The sequence below is a fragment of the Bos mutus genome, chromosome 11 (assembly GCF_027580195.1).
Source record: "Bos mutus isolate GX-2022 chromosome 11, NWIPB_WYAK_1.1, whole genome shotgun sequence".
In the NCBI taxonomy this organism is placed as follows: Eukaryota; Metazoa; Chordata; class Mammalia; order Artiodactyla; family Bovidae; genus Bos; species Bos mutus.
The window spans coordinates 32,827,856-32,850,845 of record NC_091627.1 but is presented as its reverse complement, the minus strand read 5'-3'; the positions used below and the strand labels follow the sequence as shown (position 1 = coordinate 32,850,845).

The window sequence follows — 22,990 nt, the reverse complement described above, 5'->3', positions numbered from 1 at the left end:
GAGGAAGCAATAGTTAGAACTGGACATTGAACAACAGACTGGTTTCAAATCAGGAAGGGAGTACGTGAAGGCTGTATATTGTCACCCTGCTTATTTAACTTCTATGCAGAGTACATCATGAGAAATGCTGGGCTGGATGAAGCACAAGCTGGAATCAAGATTGCTGGGAGAAATATCAGTAACCTCAGATATGCAGATGACACCACCCTTATGGCAGAAAATGAAGAACTAAAGAGCCTCTTGATGAAAGTGAAAGAAGAGAGTGAAAAAGTTGGCTTAATACTCAACATTCAAATAATGGCATCCAGTCCCATCACTTCATGGCAAATAGATGGGGAAACAATGGAAACAGTGAGAGATGTTTTTTTTCTTGGTCTCCAAAATCAGTGCAGATGGTGACTGCAGCCATGAAATTTAAAGATGCTCCTTGGAAGGAAAGTTATGACCAACCTAGACAGCGTATTAAAAAGCAGAGACATTACATTGCCAACAAAGGTCCATTTAGTCAAAGCAATGGTTTTCCCAGTAGTCATGTATGGATGTGAGAGTTGGACTATAAAGAAAGCTGAGCGCCGAAGAATTGATGCTTTTGAACTGTGGCGTTGGAGAAGACTCTTAGGAGTCCCTTGGACAGCAAGGAGATCCAACCAGTCCATCCTAAAGGAAATCAATCCTGAATATTCATCAAAAGGACTGATGCTGAAGCTGAAACTCCAATATTTTGGCCACCTGATGGGAAGAGCTGACTCATTGAAAAAGACCCTGATGTTGGAAAAGACTGAAGACAAGAGGAGAAGGGGATGACAGAGGATGAGATGTTTGGATGGCATCACCAACTCAACGGACATGAGTTTGAGTAAACTCTGGGAGTTGGTGATGGACAGGGAGGCCTGGCATACTGCAGTCCATGGCATCTCAAAGAGTCAGACACAACTGAGTAACTGAATTGAACTGAACTGATGATCCTCCAGTTTGTTTAGAAGAATTAGAAAAGCAGGTGCTGGTAATGCCCAGGGATGTGCTTTATAGCTGAAACTGTTTGCTGGGAACTTCTTCCAACCGTCCACCCAGACTAGCATCTCCTGAGCCCACTCTGAATGTGCCAGCAAAGTATGTGATCAAGAACACCCCATAACTTACTGAGAACACCATTCAGAGGAGGACAAACATGGTGGATATTTATTTTAATGGCAGCAGTAAGGGCTTCCAAGAGACACTTCATTTTTAAAAAATTTTATGGATTACTGTGTAGTCCAAGAATCAGAAATGATCACTTCTGGCATATTACTTCTCAGGTCAATTTAAAGCTGACCTTGAGCCGACAGGGGATTAAATAACGTGTTCATTCCAGTGACCTTTGATCGTGTGTGAGATCATACTCTCCTTGAGACTGGCAAAATGAGAAGCTAGACCCAGATCTCTGGAGCCTGCCGTGAACAAGCCACTTGTGTACGTGTGTTGGGAGTTCTTGGTCGCTGAGGTCCTGAGCTCACAGTGTAGTCCTCACTGTCCCAGGGGACTGTCCAGAGCATGAATTGGTACAAATTGTTTTTCCCTCATCCTTCTCCACTGTGATGTGAGATAAGACATCCTGCTTTGTGCATACAGGTAGAAATTTCCTCTGTCTGCATCACAGGTTTAAACTGGACCCACCTAAGACTTAGCTACTGCTGCGGCTAAGTCGCTTCAGTCGTGTCCGACTCTGTGCAACCCCATAGACAGCAGCCTACCAGGCTCCTCCGTCCATGGGATTTTCCAGGCAAGGGTACTGGAGTGGGTTGCCATTGCCTTCTCAGTGAGGTACAAATTTGAATGGACTGGCTTTTCCTAGTTCACCAATATTTGTAACATGTACAGCTGGGAAGACCATACAGCTTTAGAACTCAGGCATCTGCTTTAATCTGTATCATTATTGATCAAAGCACCAAAAGGTATTTACCACAGAACTAAGTCTTCAACCTTTCTTCCTCCCAGGTTCAGACTGGTAGAGCTTAATTTCTTCTCTATCAAAATGCATTACCCTGTATGGGTTGTAAAATAATTATAAGATTTTTTAAATGAAGAATTTACTAGACATCCTTCCCCACACTGGCTCTGTAAATCCATTATAGAGAACTCTTTATACTATTTACCTTCTTCCCTTTCAGGGATTATTTTAGTTTTTGGGGAATTTGAGGGAAATGGATGATAACTGACCTTAACTGTGATTTGGGGGCTGTGGTTCTACCTTCAGCGTCCTCCACTTTTCCAGTACTTTTGTGACATTAGTACCTCAGCTGATAATTCTTCTGTCTTTCCTCTCCCCCTTCCTTCCTCCTCCCCCTTCTTTTTTCTCAGATCTTAGGTTTGTAATTAAGGGTAGAACTGCCTGGCTGTTTTAGATAAGACTTCACTGAGTGACTGTTCGACCCATGATATACCCTACAGTTTAACAGACCCAGGAATTAGATTATATCGGTTGAGTCAGGGTTAATCAGGCCGATGATAATCGTCAGACCATAATTAAAGGGCCTTGTCTGCCTTTTTCACTACCGCATCCCCTAGCCACTAGCCCAGCGCCTGCCCCGTGGCAGATACTCAATAAATAGTTGCTGAATGAAAGCTTGTATTAACCAAATGTATAAGATATTGACTTAAAAACTGTGTAAATTTATAAGTTTTTTTGTAAGGGACATAACTGGTTCAAGAACCTAAGCAGTAATTTTGCTCAAGGTACTTCCGTATAATAGGTAGATCTATCCAAGGGACTAAATGATGGTTCAGAAATGTCCTTTATAAAAAGAATCAGAAAAACAATTTTCAGCATTACCAAAAGAATAGGAAGAACAAGCCAATACATTAGTATTTTTATTAACTCTCTTACTATTTCTCTCTAAAGAACAGATAGATTATGTAGAGTAAGAGCATCCTCTCTTTTTTAAGCACAAATAATCTTTAAAATTCAGGATACCTGTAGTTGTTTGTATCCATTGAAAATACTTTGAGCATTGCTTAGTAAGAACCCAGTGCCCATAACCAGAAGTGTGGTACAGAGGGGTACACTAAAGTAGTAGCAGACTGGTGAAAACCCTGCTTTGATAGTGGCCTTGAACTGTGGACTACTCCCTCAAGGTCAAACAGTCTCCCAGTCATACTCTGGAGGGATTTCAGTGTACAGATTTATTCTAGGGACACCTTAAGGGTCCGTTTTTCTCAGCATTCCATAAAATTTCACTGCTGCATTGCTAATGCCAGATAAAATGAGCTATCCAAGGCAACAGTTCACTTTACTCATGTAGCGTGTATTCCTTTAAACATTTCTCCAGCTCCTTCTATTAGAAGATCATTACTTTTTATATACAGATCAGCATCAGAGTTAAAGACTGTAGACAGTAATGCATAAGGATAGGGGACAAGGGTGACCTTGATCCCAATTCGAAGAGTAGTGATCAGGAGAGTTATATAGGTGGTAATCTGAAAATTATGTAATTAGAGGATCTTGGGGATTTCACTAAGAGAACATGCCTCTACTTCAGACAGTTGGGATATCAATTGGATCTTGCCCCAGGCCCTTTCTGATTTCCAGAACCAGACAACCACCCCCACATAACTAAACCAGAGAAAGCATGGTGTGGGCTAGCTCTCAGAAGCCCCCTTCTCTGACCATGGCTTCACCAAATACAGCCATGGTTGACCTGTGATTCTGCCAGGACAAACCTCATGAATGTTAACTTTGTAAGTTTAAGAGAAAGTACTTACCAAAAAAAGGCTAAACAGCAACAAATAAAACCCTCCTCATTGTCCATTAAAGAGATTATTGGTGAACCCCTTGATGTGTTCGTGGGTCGGTTTCCCTCTTGGTTCACTTCATCTTTGAACGCAGTTTCACTGAAAAGTCATTCACATGCCTCTTAAAAAATTTGCTGGAATTCCTTGGCCCCACTATATTCTGCAACAGAAGCCCGAGTCTTCTGCTTCCTGACAGGCAAAGGATTGCCATTTATTTATTTAATCTTCAAGCAATGTCTTATTACATATGTTCATTTGAGCAGTGGGTGAGCTTGGCCTTTTGGAGGATCAAAAGAGAAATCCTACGCAAATACCACCCTCAAATAGTATGAACATTATTTCATGGTTGGCATGATGCCCTATATTCAGAAACACAAGCCAGGTCAGTGATAACCAGAGCCTTAGGCACCGTTGCTGCCCTCCCTTCCAAGTTGGCCAGCTGCACTAATGGATTTTGGTAAACAAAGACCAAGGTGCTGAGCTCTGACCATGCCCCAAACCCTTAGCCTGGTTCCCAGTCCCACTCTTTGTACCTCTTCCCATAGATGGCCTCATGAAAGTCTTCAAACATGGTCACATTCACCAGTCTTGGCTCCTGTACTTACTTTAGGCACCTGGTAGCTTGTTGGGGTTTTTTGTTTGTTTTCTCCAAAAGAAAATGTCATAGCAATATTGAAAAATAGGTACTTACATTTCATTTCCCCCAAACTCCTTAAACAGAGAGAGCTTATAGCCTGAAAATATTAGGGTAATAGCTTTGGCTCTTTGCAGCACCCCCAATATTTTTCATCACTGGCACCAATCACAAGCTGAAAGGTTGCCTTACCTACTTGGTTTATTTTCCTCCTATACTATATTTATATCTTTTGTTCTCATGATCAGAATGCATACAATATATGAAAAATATATACCAGAGCCTCTGGAAAAGGTTTCTACACACCAAGCTGGAGAAGTTCGCCCTCCAGTAGCCTAGGACATAATATCTACCCCCCAGAATACTACAGTCTGGGTCTCATCAACAGAAAAGAAGGTAACTTCTAGGTTTTGAGCCCAAGAGCCTGGGAAATTGACTTAGAAAAAATTGAACCGGGAAGATGATGTGAGATACAGGAAAGGGACTTGGATCTGATGGTGTACATACCGAGCTGCAAAAAGTAGGCAGACAGTCAAGCTTTTCATTTGGTCTATTAGATACTTGGGGTTACGCTGCTGGAAATTTAGTGGAGAAACAGGGCTAGCAACATAAAATTAGAGTTTAACCCATAAACACGGCAAAATCCATTGTAGACAAAAAGAATAAAGAGGAGGTAGGATTGTGGGTTCTCATGAAAAACCAGAAAGTTTCAAGGAGAAAATTAATAAGGCAATTAAGACAAGGATTTGACAATAAGGTAGCAACCTTGTAAAGGAAAATTTCAGTACGGCAGAGTGTAGACAGCTCTGAAAGATGGACTTTTGTCTTCTTGTCCAACCTGCTGAACCCCACCCCCACTGATGTCACCTCAACAAAGGAAGGAGTTAAATAAGGAGTCTTTTCTGTCTCACCATGTATGTAACCTTTACAAACCTCAATTTTCTCATCTATAGATTTCCAGTCCACAATTCTTTGATCCTTTCATCACTGATACCAATCGGTGTATTTGGGGAAAGGCTATGAACCAAGAAGGGTCTATGGAAATCCTCTTGGGTTCATTTGACTGATGTTTCCTTTTGTGACTTTGAAACCCTCTGACTTTCCATGCATTTCCTGGGCCCTCTAACCAACTCCTTCCCCCGGGTTTATCATACCAACCTTCTCCCTTCCACTTCTCTAGACAAAATAAAGCATCCTAAGAAAACAACATCAACTTCTTCCATGATCCCTCTCTTTTGGCTTAGCTCTGGGATTCTGGGATGCCTCCCGCAGAAGAAAGGTTCCCTACACTCTTATTTCCGTGAGACCTCACTCGGCATCCTCACTTGGCGTGCGATTGAATCCATGACCCTCCACTTGGAGAGTATCTGTCGGCGTTTCCATGCATCCTGATGCCATACCAATCTCTAGGGTTTTATAGCTGACTTCAGGCTGGTTCTGATGTTCCAAATTAACAGCAGTGCCAAGGTAGGGAGCTTCCTGGCTTGGCATCCTTAACTGAAATGAATATCTGTTTAATTTCAGCCAAAGAATCATATTATAAAGAGTATGGGAGACTCCTTTGCACTCTTCTCCATTTGCTGCTAATCATAATTTGGCAAGTAGAATTACTCCCATTTGGCGGTGCAGTGTAGATTGCCCAATGCTTAAAAAAAGAGAAGAAAGAAATATAGAAGCATTCTTTATAAAATTATAGACAATGCAGAAAGACAGTTACTTGCAGCTAAAGTGGTACTTTTAATTCAGCCACTATGGAGAACAGTATGGAGGTTCCTTAAAAAGCTAAAAATAGAACTACTGTATGACCCTGCAGTCCCACTCCTGGGCATATATCCGGAGAAAAACATGATCCGAAAGGGTAAATGCACCCCAGTGTTCACTGCAGCACTGTTTACAATAGCCAAGACATGAAGCAAACTAAATGTCCTTTGACAGAGGAATGGGTAAAGAAGATGTGGTATATGTATACAATGGAATATTACTCAGCCATTAAAGTGGTATCTTTAATAAGAACCCATGCCAACTCATTATAGCTCTTCAAAGCTGGCTAACTCTAAATCCTTCCATGCTTTTATTACTATATATTTCATATTAACTTATATATAATATTCAATATTTATCCACTACTTTCATATTTCAAATTTCAGCTCCTATATTTAACCAGCTCAGATCTCAGGAAACCAAGCGAGAATCTAGGAGACTCTCAGGCCTATAGCTGCCCCCGGACAGTTCCCAAATGTGCAGAAGAGTCTCAGAGTTTATTCTTGGCCCCTTGAAGTTTCTAACCTGATCTGAAGCTAGTGGTGGCCCCCACTTCCTTCCATAGCAGCTCACCATTTGGGAAGAGAGGCCCTGGGCAGGCCACTCTCTTTAGGACCTCATAATGCTATCACCTTCAACCACATTTTCATCCTCAGCACTATGGACATTTGGGGCAGATTACTTGTGTGTGTGTATATATGTGTGTGTGTGTGTGTGTGTGTGTAGTAGGTGGGGGGGGGCGGTGAGGAGTGTTCTGTATATTATAGAATGTCTAGCAGCATCCTTGATCTCCACCTACTAAATCCCAGTGATATGCCCCCACCAGGTTCCTATCAGGTACAGTTATCCCCAGTGAAAAAGCACTGCTTGGGACCTCCCTGGCTGTCCAGTGGTTAGGGCTCTGAGTTTCCACTGCAAGGGGCCCAGATTACATCCCCGGTAGGTGAACTAGGATCCGAGAGCCTTTTTCTCTGATATTAGTCTGAGCCTTTGCAGCATTCTCGGCATCCCTTATTCTCAGGTTTAGATATGGGATGGACAGTGAAAGATTTCTAGTCACCTTTCCCCACGAATCACCCCTTTGTCCACATGCCCTGCTTCTGTTAATGTCATTGCCAGCAATCCCCACATGTATGCTCTCTTCCAGTCCCCTGCTTTCCCCACTCAGTTACCAAAGTCTAGTCAAGTTTTTCTCCAAAAGCTTGCTTATGTCCCTCTCCTCCCAGTTCCTGTCACCATTCTTCATTCCAGCCTCCATCATCTGTCACCTGATCTCCTTGTCTGCTGCTTCTCAATCCAATCTCCACTTTGCCTCAGAGCCAGACTCCTAAATCCAGCCAGACTCCTAAATCCGACCAGACTGACCACACCAACCCCTCCTCGGAAGCCTTCACAGACTCCCTCTGCCATTGCTCATAGCAGGGGCACCCAGCTTTTTCTTAAAGAGTTAGGTAGTAAACATTTTAGGCTTTGTGAACCAAATCAAAGGCATTATGTAAGGACTTATATAACCATTTAAAATAAAACCACTTAAAAATGTGAAAACCATTCTTAGCTCACAGACTAAAAAAGCAGGTGGCGAGCTGGACTTGGCCATGGGCTGTAGTTTGCCCATCCATGGCCTAGTAAATAAACCTGATGACCATTTATTTAAGGTTCTAGACGATTGTGGCCCACACGTGTCTTTCCCACCGTGTATCTTCTGTGCTCCCTGCATGCTAGTGTCCCCACATGCTCCCTACCCCCCCGCCGCCCCACCCAGCCTCCTCTCTTCGGGGAGCTCCTGTGCCCTTTCCTCACCTGGATTGCCCTTCCTCAGCCACTTCCGCCTATTGAAATTATACCATCCAAGACGCTCTCAGATGCCACCTTGCCTGTGAAACCTTACCCTGTTCTGGAAGGTCAGAGTTAAACCCTCTTGCCTCTTTGTTCCTTTTCCTTTGTACCTCCGCTATTTCATCCTCCTTTGTAGGCCAGCTGCTTACATGCCAAATTGCCCAGGAGGCTGTGAACCTGTGGAGAGTGGAGACCTTGCCCCTTTATACCACTACTTTGTACCTGTCGAAATGGAATCGTGGCAGGTCGTACCCCATGCGCCAGCATGTGAAGCATCTTATGTACATCCTCACTAACCTGTGAAGATGCACTTAATCTCCACTTTACATGTGAAGAATCTTAGCCCAGAGAGGTTAAGGAAGTTGCCCAAGTTACACAGCTAGTCAGTGGCAGAGCTGGAATCCAAACTAGGTCCACCTGACTGCTAAGCCTGGATTTTAACCACCTTCTCATATAGAACAGGGACTCAACAAAGAGTGGAAGTGCTGGATCAGGTACCCCACCTCATCATACAAGTTTTACTTACTTACCCAGAAGCAGCATTTGAATTTGACTCACTGAACTTTAAAATATCTTTGATAGGTTCTGCCTGACCCATCATTGAATTCATGTCTGCATTAAGGACTCTGCTCTCTTGGAATCCTGTCGTCTTTTGGTTTCTAATACACAATCTCAGTGTTTGGTATTCATTTATAAGGATTTTTCCCTCAGTGAGGTCCCGGATCGTTTTGCTGAGAACTAGCTTTGAAATCCTATGATGAGAACTAATGGGACACCATTTTCAAATAGACCTGGGCAAATTAGGAGAAACAAACAGAAAGAGGGTAATTCTAGTCTTGGAATTTATGAGCTTCCCTATCTAAAAGTTTAAATTTCAACTCGCTTTTGATCTTTGGGTTTATGGTGAGTTTTAAGAGGTTGTTCGTCTTAGACAGTCTCAGGAACTTAATATGCTTTCTTCCTTCCACCCAGAAAGATACCTAGACACCTTGCCTCCACCCTTTTCAGCCTCAGGTAAACTTTGTCTTCTATGTAATTTAGTTCGAATTGAATAGGGGCAGAATCATGAAAACCGAGAACCATAACCTTCTCCCTGTTGCCAGCAGCGTGATCACAGAACCTACCAATCCTGCCATTGCTGTTTCCCATCCAAAGCAGTTAACCCCACAGGGGGTGACAGGTCGTGGGTAAGCCCCGAGTTTCCTGAGTGAAGTGGGAATAGACCGGTGTCTGCCCTCTGCGGAGGGACCTCAGGACAGGTGTTTTGGTGGCCCCATCCTTCCAACAGACACACACCATAAATGTATACTAAGACACATCATCAAACTCTCTGGCCCTTCTCTCGGGAGTTTAGAAGCCAAGTTCATCCTTAAAAGCTGCACTGCCCTGACACTCAGAGGTAGACACTCTGGGGAGGGAGGAAGGTTTCCAGGTATGTTCTTTACCTGTTTCTAATTCACCCCAGAGGGAACTCTGCTTTGCTTACTGCCACGTGACTGTCTTTCTTCTCTCCTCAAACCTGTTCTCCTGTGTGCTCACCTCCATCGCTGGGCCTGACTCCCCAGAGTCTTAGCTCTTGTCATGTTAGGCAATTATTTTCAAATCTTGCAGCAGGACAGACATTGCAGCATCAGATAATCCCTCTCCTTTTACTTCCACATTCGATGAGACAGCTGCATTTTCCCAGCAGAGCCACCATCAGCACCAACTCAAAATAGTCTTGGGTTGTTTTTTTGTTTGTTTGTCTTTAACTTTTTGTTAAAGAAAAAAACATACAAAGTCCATTCTCTACACATCCCATCTCTGTATGTTCACGGTTGCCTCATCTAAATTTCAGGCTTGTATTTCCTTTCTCCCAATGTTGTTTCCTTGGGGTTTTGTTGTTGTTGTTGTTGTTGTTTTTCTGAGTGGGCCTCTGAAAATCGGCAGCAAAGAGGCCAGTTTGTTTATTTTGAATACACTGCAGCAAAATGAAGGTAATTGTCCACACAGGCCATCTGCTACCTGGCAGGTGTCCATGAGTCAGAGAGAGAAAAATGGAGACTCAAGTGTCTCCTTCTGTTACCATGATAACCGCTTAGCTCAGAGTTGTCACTGGGCGTGTGTGTGGAGGGGATGCTGTTAATAGTTGCTCTGGCGAGGGCATGAACTCTCAAGATCAGGCTTTTTGCCATGAGCCTCCCTGGGTTTGATTACCTGGTGATAACGTGTATCAGGAAGATTAAAAAAAAAAAAATTCGTACCTATTCCATCAGGAAAAAGAAGGGAAGGAAATAGTATTTATGGAGCCCCTACTGTGTGCTAGGCACCCTGCCAGAGATGGCCAAGCGTGGCCAGGACAACACATACATCGTTTTCCTGCTGCAAAGAGAGCCTCACCCCTGTGCGGCCCCGCTCTCTGCCACAGCGTGAGTCCCTGTCTCACTCACAGTGTCCTCAAGTCACCTTCTCTGGCATTCTCTGCACCTGTTTTGGCTCCACTATTAGATTTGCACTCAAACAGAAGACTAAGTCAGAATCACCGTGTTCTCCTTTCTCACATTTTTCGGTTGTGGCGGAAATTAATTTCTGTTGCATGGCCTCTGCAGTGGGATGTCTCATCTGATGCATGTTCCATCTGAACTCAGAAACTTGGTGTTGGGATCGCAGTGTGCTTAGGAGTCTCCCTGCAGTGTAGGACAATTAGAACACCCAGGCGGGATTTCCCTGGTGGTCCAAGAGAGACTCTACCTTCCAGTGCAGGGGGTGCGGGCTCATGGGTTCCATCCCTGGTCAGGGAACTAAGATCCCACATGTCACAGGGTGCAGCCAAAATTCTTTTTTAGTAAATAAAACTTCTTAAAAAAAAAAAAGAAAAAAAGATGACTACCCAGGTATCTGTCTGAATCTTGTTACTAATTTATTTGTGACCTCGTGACCTCTCAAGGCATCTCTCTCCTCAAATATAGATAAATGCTGAACTGCAACAGAGCCTATTTTCCTGGGATCATGAACCCTCTGACATGATGTGTGTAACTTCCAAGCTCTTTTCTTGGAACACGATATGTAGCTTTCTCAGGGTCTCAGAGTCTTTGCTGATTGAGAAGAAGCAAAGAGCCAGCAGAGGAGAGAGCCTCTCCGATTGTAACGTTTCTCTAGCTCTGTCTTTCCAACAGAATTGTTCTCAACTACAAGGGACCTCTGTACTCAGAGAACCTGAGTTACAGGGCGTTTCTTGTATTTAGTTCTTGGTTGGGCACGTGACTGGCCTGTGCTGTGTTCAGGCCTTTGTAATAGGTTGTATTTCAACAAGGTCCCACTGTCCTTGCCTCAGGAAACCTTAAAACCGGGGAGCGTGTCATGAAGCCTCCCCAGGCTGACCTCCGCTCTTCCAGCAACTGAAACCAGAGGCATGCAGTGGTTTTGCACCTTCGTTGGACAGCTTATTCCCACCCCTTAAGAGACATCTGAGCAGTCCCTCCACCTTCGCTGATTTCTATGAGAGTGTCAGGTTCCATGTAATCTCTAGGTTCCAACAGTGATGCTCCCCGCAACCCCCAATCATGCCGCTGCTTCTAGATCTGTTTATTCTGTGTGGAGGGAGCACTCGGCAGTCTCCGTGGGGAGGGCCTGCCTCTTGGGACCCCTCTGGGCCTTTGAGACAGGGCGCTGTCACTCACATCAGTGCTCCCGTCTGCAGTGACTTCAGTGTGTCTGTCTGGCACAAACCTGTCTCTGCGGAGGGCAGAGAATGAGCCGTCTCTACCCGGGCTGCAGGTGCCTGTCAGCGAGCTGGAGCGCTGCCATGAGCCCTGTGACTCTGCCTCCAGCTGCAAGTGCTCCAGACACTCCACTCTACTTATGGAGTTAGAAGGACCTTGTTTTGAACTGTCTCCTCGAGACAGCCCCTCCTCTGCCCCCAGCAGCCTGCTCCCTGTCCTCCCCATGGGCTTTGCATGCAGGGGTCTTGAGGGCGGCATCTCTGTTGTGGACTCTGCTCATGAGAAAGGAAAATTAGAAGCAGAACAGCCTCTGTGACCCTGAGGTGGCAGCCACACAGCCCCAAAGGACGAGCCTTCACTGACAGGGTGGTTGTAGCCAAGGCAAAGCCTTGGTGACTCGGCATTTCTGAGATGAGGTAAACTTGGTGAAGGTCATAGCGTCATTGAATTTTACATCTGAAAAATGCTTCACAGGTCACCAGTGAAGCCACTCAGTTTGCAGATTAGAAGACTGAACCCCAGAAACACTGAAATGCATATGCTGTACTATCGATAGAAAAGCCCAGGTCTCCGGGCTTCAAAGCCATTCCCTTCCCACCAAGCCTCAGTGCCTCCTTGGCGTTCACCCGGGGTGAGAGTCAGATTCCATGTTGGTGCCTGTGGCAGCTCCTCCTCTACGAATTGGTGGATTCGCAGCCAAGAATTGTCTCCAGGTCCTGTCGTCATCGACAAAGTAAAGAGGTCGAAACTTTCAGCCTGAGGACAGGCTCATACGCTGAGGGATTTACACACATTCTCAGATCAGGAAAAATTTTTCTTAAACCCTTATCCTCGCCTGTCTTCTCATCCATGGTCCTTGTTCCAGGGTCTTTGGCATTTCATGAGGGCCTGTGGGCCTGGTCGCATCCCCAGATTTTCCCTCCTATTCCCTCTCTGTCAAGTGCTCTTCAGATGTGGCTGATCTAATAATAAATAAAGAAAAAAAATCAGGCTTAGCACCTAAGTTATCTATGGCTGCACATACACTGAAAATTAATGACTTAGAAGAACAAACTTAACTCACAGCTTCTGTGGGTCCAGGGTCCAGGCGCTGTTTAGCTGGGTTCTCACAAGCTGAGGTTCAGGGTTTCTCACAAGGTTGCAAGCACCTCAGGGCTCAGCAGATCACATCGTTGTTGCCAGGACCCCTTGTGGGCTGTAGGATTGAGGGTCACAGTTCAACGCCGGCCTGATGGCTGGAAGCCGGCCTCAGCTACTTGCCAGGTGAGCCTCTCCACGGGGCAGTTCACGAGATGGCAGCTGGCTTCCTCAGTGTGAGTGGGGTGAGAGGAAGAGAGAGCACATGTGGACAAGACAGAAGTCATGTCTTTCATCAACCAGTCTCAGAAATGATCTCATTGGCCTGCTTCAGTTAGAGGCAGTCACTACAGCCAGCCCATGTTCAAGAGGAGGGAATTACCTCAGACAGTGACTGCAGGGAGGGAGGGTGTCACTGGAGGCCCCCTCACGGGTCTGCCCACCACAGTCAGTTACCTAGTTAAAGCATTTCACATAAAGCTTTATTGATGGTGATAGATTTAGTCCTCCCTGGAGCTCATTGCCCGCCCTGGCTCCATTCCCGCTTTCCATTACAGAAGGAAAAGGGTCAGAAACTTGATACACCTCCTTGTCGTTTAACAAATATTTATTAAGCCTTTACATGTGGTAAGCACAATGGTAAGGAAGATAAATTTGAGAGGTGAGATTAATGCCGTGCAGGGGTCCGAGGGAGGTGACAGTGAAGCAGTCAGGCGGGAAGCCAGTGGGAGCTAGTCAGACACATGGAGGGGGGCTGTGCTCCTGGAAGAGAGAACAGCAAGTACAGGGGCCTGAAGGCAGGAGAGAGGGCTGTGCTTCCAGTATTTCAATAGATTGTTGTTCTCGAATCCGTGCAGGAGCAGAGTCAGTTGACCTCCCTTGCACCGACATGTACCTCATCCCAAATCAACCCTATTCCTGATCCCCTGCCTCGGGCCTGGCTGAAGTCCATGCATATTGGCTGCCTGTGACTTGTGCCTCTGCTGGGGCCTTGGGGATGTACTGGCCCACAAGGATGCCAAACCAGCATTGTTCTGCTGGACCCAGAATCCACAGAGGGTTCCTGACAGCTCTATCCTAGCTGTCTTTTAATCCAGCATGATCCTAAAGCCAGGAACTGAAGCTTGAGATCCATGAAGAAAATTGTGCCTTCCCAAGGGTCTGAGAAGAACTTTTCTCTTTCCACTGCTCTGAACAAAGACAACATCAGGAGTCTGGTTTCTATCTTCCTCAGAAGGCATGTCCTGGGCAGTGATCCCAGGAAGGGGGACTGATTATTTTCAAGCTGATGGTGGGCAGTAGGATTCATTTCCTGATCCTAGAGTTTTAGCCGCATGTGGCTGTCTACTCCGTCCATTCCTCTTACCTCATTCCCCATCATTATTTTCCTATTAAACTGTTTGCAGAGGTTCCGTTTCATGTTCTTAAAAAGCAACCTATTTGTTCATCTCCAGTCTTAGGGCTCTGACATTCAGTCCTCAGGCAGTGATGCTGGCTCCACTCTCCCCGAGTGAGGTTTATTGAGTCCTTGCCACATGGTTAATGCTGGATTGGCCCTTCATACGGTGAAGTTAATTTGAATTTCACAGGCCACATACTTAGGGGGAAAAATTATTTGAGTGGCTTTAGTTTCCCTCTTGAGTTCTCACTTTTTGAGCTGAGCACTTAGTCTGGGCATTTCAGGCAAACTCTGAAGTCAGTCACTTCAGAGTTTTTTCGTTTTTTTTTTTTTTCTGGCTGAGCTGGGTTATGATGCCCAGGTTTTTCTCTAGTTGTGGTGTGCAGGCTTCTCTTATTGCGGAGCACAGACTCTAGAGCTTGGGCTTAGTATTTGTAGCATGCAGGTTTAGTTGCCCTGTGGCATGTGGAATCTTAGTTCCTCAACCAGGGAACCCACGTTCCCTACATTGGAAGGTAAAGTCCTAACCACTAGACCGCCAAGGAAGTCCCAACTTCAGAGATTCTTAACCCTCTTCCTGCACCCAAATGAGTGCTGCATCCTGGAGACTTATACAGGGTGCTGTAGCATCGGTGGAGGAGTATCCACAGCTCCGAGGCGATATGTTGCTGGGGCCATCATGTCCTTTGCTTGTGTCCCGGCCAGGTTCTCTCAGGCAGCAGCCCCCATTCTGTGGCTAAGGCATCTGAGTTCAGAGAGTCCCCCAGCATTCAGGCTCCACACCTGACCTCACTGATGCTCTGACTCCTCTGTGACTGAGGGACAGCTTTGGGGTCATTGCTTCTCACAGTATCAGCCTACTGACTGCATGGGATCCTTCCTTGAGGCTGCTCAGGCAACCCAGGAAACAACTTTTATTCTGTTTCCTTCCACCCTGGGAAGGCCCAGGAAAGGCCCAGGCATTGCCAGGATCCACCACTTCTGTGATCTCCTGCGTCCTCCACTGTGCCAGCTTAGGACTTTCCTATAAAGCCAGGCCTCTGCATCAGACTTTCCTGCCTTCTCTGCAGATTCTCTCATCTTTTCCTCAGTTTCCTTATCTTGTTTGGATTGAGACTAAAACTGTTAGGTCTGGTGTTCATAAGTACCTTCAAACTAGGTTGAATCTTATGCTCTATTATTTGCCCCCCTGGCTTCCCTGGCGGTTCAGTGGTAAAGAACCCACCTACCAATGCAGGAGATGCAGGTTTGATCCCTGGGTTGGGAAGATCCCCTGGAAGAGGGCATGCAACCCACACCAGTATTCTTGCCTGGAGAATCCCATGGACAGAGGAAACTGGTGGCTACAGCCCATGGGGTTGCAAAGGGTCAGACATGACTTAGTGACTGAGCACACACACATATGCCCTCTCTCCCATAAAAATATCCAAAAAGGCAGAGGCTGATAATAGTTATAGGGTGAAAGGTGATTGTTTCCCAAAATGCAGTGATTAATAAGTGAAAATGTAATCTAGCTAAAACGGGACTCCTATGGTGTTTATAAACTAGTTAGAAAGAAAAGATATATACCCTGAAAGAATAATAATAAATGTTTTATAGCCATAGACAAAAATAGAATATTTCACAAGATAGAACATTTGAATTGTCAATGGAAGATTATTATAAAAGTTAAACGGTGGTAAAGACATCAAAAAAAGATTTTTATAGTGTACCATTGTATGAATAAGCCTCATTTTGTGAAGTCATTTGCTAGTCAGTGGACTTTGGAGTTATTTCCACTTTTGGCCTATTAAACTGTTGCTCATAAACATGTGTGGACAAGCTTTAGATGAGCATATGTCTTTATTTCTCTTGGGTACATACTCAGGAGTGAAATTGCTAGGTCTTATGGTAAGTTTGCCTTTAACATTTTAAGAAACTGCCAAACTGTCTTCCTAAGTGGTTGTACCATTTTACGATTCTGTCAGCAATGCACGAGGGCTTCCATTTCCCCACGTCCTTGTTGGTCTTTTTGATTGTAGCTATTTCAGGGGGGTAAGTGGAATCTCTTTGTGATTTCAGTTTTCATTTCCCTAATGAGTACTCATATTGAACATTTCTCATGTAATTTTTAGCTCATTTTATATCTTACTCCATGAAATGTATATTCAAGTCTTTGCCTGTTTTGTAATTGGGTTGTCTGTCTTCTTATTCACTTACAAGTATTCTTTATATGTTCTAGACACAAGTTCTTTCTTATAGTTTATTCTGTATTTATTTCAGCTTTAAGTAAGTAAGTTCAGTCACTCAGTCGTGTCCGACTCGTCACGACCCCATGAATCACAGCACGCCAGGCCTCCCTGTCCATCACCAACTCCCGGAGTTCACTCAGACTCATGTCCATTGAGTCAGTGATGCTATCCAGCCATCTCATCCTCTGTCGTCCCCTTCTCCTCCTGCCCCCAATCCCTCCCAGCATCAGAGTCTTTTCCAATGAGTCAACTCTTCGCATGAGGTGGCCATTGATATATAATTGACATATAAAATTATAAGATATTTAAAATAGATACATTGAAGTGACTTCAATGTATACAGGGTGGAAGGATTTCTCCATCTAGTTTATTAACACATTCATCACCTCACGTATTTATCTTTTGTGTGTGTTAGAGCCGTCAAGTTGTTCTCACTTAGCAAATTTCAGCTATACGATAGATAGTATGTTATCAACTGTAGTCACCATGTGACATTAGATCTTCAGACCTTATATTTCAGCCAAAAGTTTACACCCTTTCACCAGCCTCTCCCTATTCCTCCGCCACTCAGCCCCTGGCAGTTAGTTTGCTACTCTCAGTTTCTGAGTGTGGGGTTTTTTTGGTTTTTTTTAGGTTCCGCATAGAGAGGATACCTTGCAGTATTTGTCTTTCTCTGTCTGGTGTTTTTCACTTACCATAAATAACACAGCAGGATTTCCTTCTTTCTCGTGACTAAATAATATTCCATTGAACATACATAATACATCTTTTTTATCCATTCATCTGCTGATGGACGCTTATTGTCTGCATATCCTAGCTATCATGAATATTGCTGCAGTGAACAAGTGTGCATGGAATTTCAGATATCCCATCAAAATCCTGTTTTCATTTTCTTTGGATATATACCCAGAAGTGGGATTATTGGATCATATGATAGTTCTGTTTTTCATTTTTTTTAATTATGGATATTTTATGTGTTTGTTGTTGCTGCTCTCGGGCTTTCCTTCTAGTTGCTGCTGGTGGGGCCTACTCTTTGCAGCGTATGGACTTCTCACTCTGTTGGCTTATTCCAGGGGCTTCTCTTGTTAGGAAGCACAGGCTGTACAGCACACGGGCTTCCATAATTATGATGCATGGGCTTAGTTGCTTTGCAGCATGTGAGGTCTTCCTGTCCCCTGCATTGGCAGATGGATTCTTAACCACTAGACCACCAGGAAAGTCCCCTGTTTTCATCTTTTGAGGAACCTCAATACTATGACTGCACCAGTTTACATTCTCACCACTAGGGCAGAAGTGTTCCCTTCTCTGCACACCCTCACCAGCACTTGTTATCTCTTGTCTTTTTGATGATGACCATCCTAACAGATATGAGGTAATATCTCATTATAGTTCTGTTTTGTGTTCCCCTGATGATTTGTGATGTTGCGTACCCTTTCATACATACCTGTTGGCCATTTCTGTGTCTCCTTTGGGAAAATGACTGTTCGGTTTCTGTGCACATTTTTAAATCAGATTGTTTTTTCAGGATTGTATGAGTTCTTCCTATATTTCAGATATTTACTCCTTATCACACATAGGACTTGCACATATTTTCTCCTGTTCAGTAGACTGCCTTTTCATTTTGTTAATGGTTCCCATTGCTTTGTGGAAGCTTTTTAGTTTGATGTAGTTTCGCTTGTTATTTTGCTTTTGTTGCTTTTGTTTTTGGTATCAAATCCAAAAAATCATTGTGAAGATCCACAATTCCTTTATCAGAAATAATTTACAAATATTTTCCCAGTCTGTGGCTTAGCTTTTTTATTTTTGTTAGTGTGTCTTTTTGATAGTTTTATTGAGCTATTGTACACTTCATCCTTTTAAATGGTTTTTAATATAGTCACAGAATTGTGCAGCCATGATCCATTTTAGAACATTTCCCCTCCTCCAAAAAGAACCCCAAACCCATTAGCATTCATTCCTCATTCCTCCCAGGCACCCAGTCCCAGACAACCACTAATCTACTTTCCATCTCTATGGATTTGCTTATGCTAGACACTTCATATAATGGAATCAAACAATATGTAGTCTTTTATAACTGGGTTCTTTCACTTAGCATATTTTCAAGGTTCATGCATGTTGTAGTGTGTATCAGTGCTTCATTCCTTTTTATTGCCTAATCATATTCCATTGAAAGAATGTATTACATTTTATTTAAATCATTCATCAGTTGATGGACATTTGGATTTGTTTTCACTTTTTGGCTATTATGTGTAATACTGTTATGAACACTTGTGTACAAATTTTTGTGTATACATAGATTTTCATTTATGGTCAGTATATACATGTAAGAGTGGACTTGTCACAGTTTTTAAACTTTTGAGGAACTGCCAGACCATTTTCTAAAGCAGCTGCACCAGTTTTACATTCCTTCCAGCAGCTTATGAGAGTTCTGAGTTTGCCACATCCTAGCCAACACTTGTTATTATTGGTCCTTTTATTATAGCCATCTTAAGAGTAGGATTGTGAAGTTGTGTCTCATTGTGGTTTTGATTTGCATTTCCCTAATGGCTAATAATATTGAGCATATTTTCATATGCTTATTCTGTATTGGTGTATTTTCTTTAGAGAATTTTCTGTTCAGATCCTTTTCATATTTTTAAATTACCTGTCCTTTTTTTTTGTTGTTTTAATTTTTTAAGTTACTTGTCCTTTTATTATTGAGTGTAGGAGTTCTTTACATATTCTTTTTTAAAAATTAGTTGTGTTATTGAAATATAGTTGATTTACAGTGTTGTGTATGTATTCTTAATATAAATCCTTTATGGGATATGATTTGAAAAAATTTTTCCCCATCCTATGAATTCTTTTTTCACTTTCATAAAGGTGTCCTTTGAAAATAGTTTTTAATTTTAATGAAGTCCAGTTTATCAGTTTTTTCTTTTGTAATGTATACTTTTGGTGTCAAGTCTGAAAAGTCATTGTCTAATCTTTTTTTCTAAGAGTTTTACAGTTTTAGTTCTTATATTTGGTATGGTGCATTTTGAGTTAGTTTTTGTATATAATGTGAAGTAAGGGCCTAATAAGTTCATATTTATGTGTATCATGGAAAGATCTCAAAAAGTATGCTAATTTTTCTGTATCAGTTCAATTTAGTCACTCAGTCATGTCCGACTCTTTGCGACCCCATGAACCGCAGCACGCCAGGTCTCCCTGTCCATCACCAACTGCCGGAGTCTACCCAGACCCATGTCCATTGAGTCGGTGATGCCATCCAGCCATCTCATACTCCGTCGTCCCCTTCTCCTCCTGCCCTCAATCTTTCCCAGCATCAGGGTCTTTTCCAGTGAGTCAGCTCTTTGCATCAGGTGGCCAAAGTGTTGGAGTTTCAACTTTAGCATCAGTCTTTCCAATGAACACCCAGGACTGATCTCCTTTAGGATGGACTGGTTGGATCTCCTTGCAGTCCAAGGGACTCTCAAGAGTCTTCTCCCACACCACAGTTCAAAAGCATCAATTCTTTGGCACTCAGCTTTCTTTATAGTCCAACTCTCACATCCATACATGACTACTGGAAAAACCATAGCCTTGACTAGACGGCTTTGTTGACGTTACTTTTTGACAAAGTAACGTCTCTGCTTTTTAGCAGAAGTTAAACACAACATTGTAAATCAACTGGTGGTGCTGCTGCTGCTGCTAAGTCTCTTCAATCGTGTCCGACTCTGTGCGACCCCATAGACGGCAGCCCACCAGGCCCCGCTGTCCCTGGGATTCTCTAGGCAAGAACACTGGAGTGGGTTGCCATTTCCTTCTCCAATGCATGAAAGTGAAAAGTGAAAGTGAAGTCGCTCAGTTGTGTCCGACTCTTAGCGACCCCAAGGACTGCAGCCCACCAGGCTCCTCTGTGCATGGGATTTTCCAGGCAAGAGTACTGGAATGGGGTGCCATTGCCTTCTCCGGTAAATCAACTATGCTTCAATAAAAAAATTTTTAAAGCATACTAGATGACAAAAGCAGATTGCCAAATGATATGTGCAGTATGATACCCCTTCATGCAAAATTTAAAGGCATGAAACATCATATATTATTCATAACTGTTAACATATGTACACATAGGTAAAAAGTTTCACGCAAAATCTATGATAATGGCCGCCTCTGAAGGGAAGAAAAGAAGGGACTGAAAAGAATTCGTAGTCAAGGGGTCTTCAGATTTATCTGCAGTGTTAGAATAAATTTCACACAATATTAAATATCAATTTGAATGGTCCGTTACTTTGTACTTTTAAGCTTGCCTTGTATTTTTCAAGTTTCTCAGATTAAAATACACAAGTATGATTCAGAGCAAGAATGATGGAAAACAGACCGCTTCCGCTTGGTCCAGCGCTCACATTGGGTGAAGCTGAGCTGAGGCCCCCTGTCAGCCTGTTCGGGGCGGCTGATTCTACCTGTATGTGGGGTTTCTGAGCCAGCTCCCCAAAGATAATTATCTTCCTTTGAACGTATTTGCACACTTTGGCTTATATTTCCCCAGTCTTGCTTCCAAAGAGAACCCTAGTCTTTATGCCACTGTCAGTTGCCCTTCCTCTAAAGAGCCGTAGAGCCCAAATCTCAGCGGACTCCCTTTAACTGGAGTTTTTAAGTTTTTATCCCATGGCTCTAAGCTTTCTCCAGAACTGCACCAGAGCCTTCCCACAGAAGGCTCGGTTTCCCAGTAAACGTGTGTCCCCACAAAATGGTTCACAGAAGACCACACTGTGTGCTTGACGAGGGCAGCATGACAGGCCAGATGACTCAGCTCCTGAGAACTGCCTGCGGCTGGGCTCCTGACCCGCGAACTCATCAGGCACATTCCCCGCAGCCCAGCAGCCGCACAGGTGCAAAGCGCATGTCATTGCCCTGGGAGTAGAAGGGCTTGTTCCAGCATCTCCCGCTGACAAGCTAGCTGTGCAGCCCTGACACAGAGCTCTTACTCTCTTCATCCTTGTCTTTCTTCTCTAAAATGGATACTACTCGAGTCATTATGAGGCTCAAATGAGATGATGCACATGAATGTGTTTGCAAACAGAAATGAAAGATGTTTGCATATTATTTCCCAGCTGTGACCCCAGCCCCTCCCAAATCCTCCACCAGCTACCCCGCTCCATCTGTCCACCTGGAAGGCCCTTCTACCCTCCCTCCCTGAGCACGCCTCCACTTTCCCTCTGCTTTTAGTTTATTCTTCAGTGTTCTTGCTGCCTCTTCTCCTCCTCCCCCTTGTTCTCTCCCCTTCTCCCTTTTTGTTTCCCCGCTCCTTTTCTTCCTCTCTCCAGTCCTGGAGGCAGCCTGACTCTTTTCTTTCAAATCTGATCATGCAGTGCATTGCACCACTGAACTGAAGTCCTAAGTTGGCTCAGGTTGACTGAGAAAAAGCACTTGCCCCTTCCTCAAAGAGGTAAGGTGCAGGAGATGACAGGCTTTCTCTCTTTGATTCTCCCAGGCTCAGGCCACAGGATCACCGCATACATCACCCACTCACGGAGGCGGACGCCCCATACCCATGCCCGTGCGCTCCACCTCCGCTGGCTCCACCCCCACCCACTGCCCGCAGGACCCGCTGAGTGGAGTCGGCGGGGACATGCAGGAGGCCTTCGCCCAAGGTGAGTTCGGGAGCAGAGGAAAATGAAGCGTTAAAGGGGTTTCGAAAAGTGGATAAGACTCCTGCTGTGGTTCTCCCTGTTTTCTTTTGTCCGCTTAGCTTTCAATGATCAGATTTTCATGTACAGTAAAAACAAGTCTCGTGCTGGCCCCTTCTTATTCGATGGGCTGGTCTGCAGCGGGAGGTCTGCAGGCTTGTATGTGTGCGAGGGCCAGGCCTCCTGGGTTTCTGTGCTCTTTTTGAGGAGGGTTGTGGGAAGTGCCTTGTCCTTTGGGCTTTGCCTCCTCCAGAGGAGTTAGATGGAATCATTCCCAAAGTCGAGTGCTCGGCCTGCAAAGTGTTTAGAGCAAGCAGGAGAAGGAGGCTAGAACTCTGAATCCAACCTTGCTGAAGGCACCTTGTCCGTGGAGTTAATGGCCTGCCGTGTTCTGTAGTGGCCAGAAGATGAGGCTGCTCAGGAAGTCTTGTCTTGTCTCGGGGCAGAGAGGAGAGCAGGGAGGTGGAGCTGAGAGTAAGTCCTGCCCAAGGGTTTGTTCTGCAGTCCACCTCTTTGACTATGGCTGAGAAGCGTGGAGGTGGCAGGGTCCTGCCTTCGCAAAGAGAAGAGGGAGGAGAACCACGGCCTTGGGCACCAGTGCCTGGGAGCAGGCGGAGCTGCTCGGCCCATCTTCCCTTAGGAGTCCAAACTAAGTCCCGGGGCTGGCCGACTGAGGCATCTGCTCAGCTCTGTCTCCCCGACCCCCATCACTACCATCCACCTACCCACCAGGCATCGCCATCTGCTCTGCCTCTCCTCAGGTACGAGGAGAAACCTCCGCAATGACCTGCTGGTGGCTGCCGACTCCATCACCAACACCATGTCGTCCCTGGTGAAGGAGCTCCACTCAGGTGACGCCCAGAGCTCCCACCCAGCCTCCTGCCTCCCCTCCTTGCCCCTGCCTTCCTTGCCACCCACCCCCCGCGTGGTAAAGC

At 44.6% G+C, this 22,990-nt stretch overlaps 1 protein-coding gene across 6 annotated transcripts in view; it reads left to right on the top strand.

Moving 5' to 3' along the window:
* The window catches only part of DTNB (dystrobrevin beta), a 241,721-nt gene that overhangs the window by 209,937 nt on the left and 8,794 nt on the right, over window positions 1-22,990 (top strand). For 5 of the 6 annotated variants that reach the window (XM_070379235.1, XM_070379233.1, XM_070379234.1 and 2 more), the window contains 2 exons: window positions 21,860-22,019; window positions 22,817-22,906. In XM_070379235.1, coding sequence (XP_070235336.1) covers window positions 21,860-22,019; window positions 22,817-22,906 — 250 coding nt within the window. The remainder of the gene's footprint in view (window positions 1-21,859; window positions 22,020-22,816; window positions 22,907-22,990) is intronic. The other variant, XM_070379236.1, reaches the window with a different exon arrangement.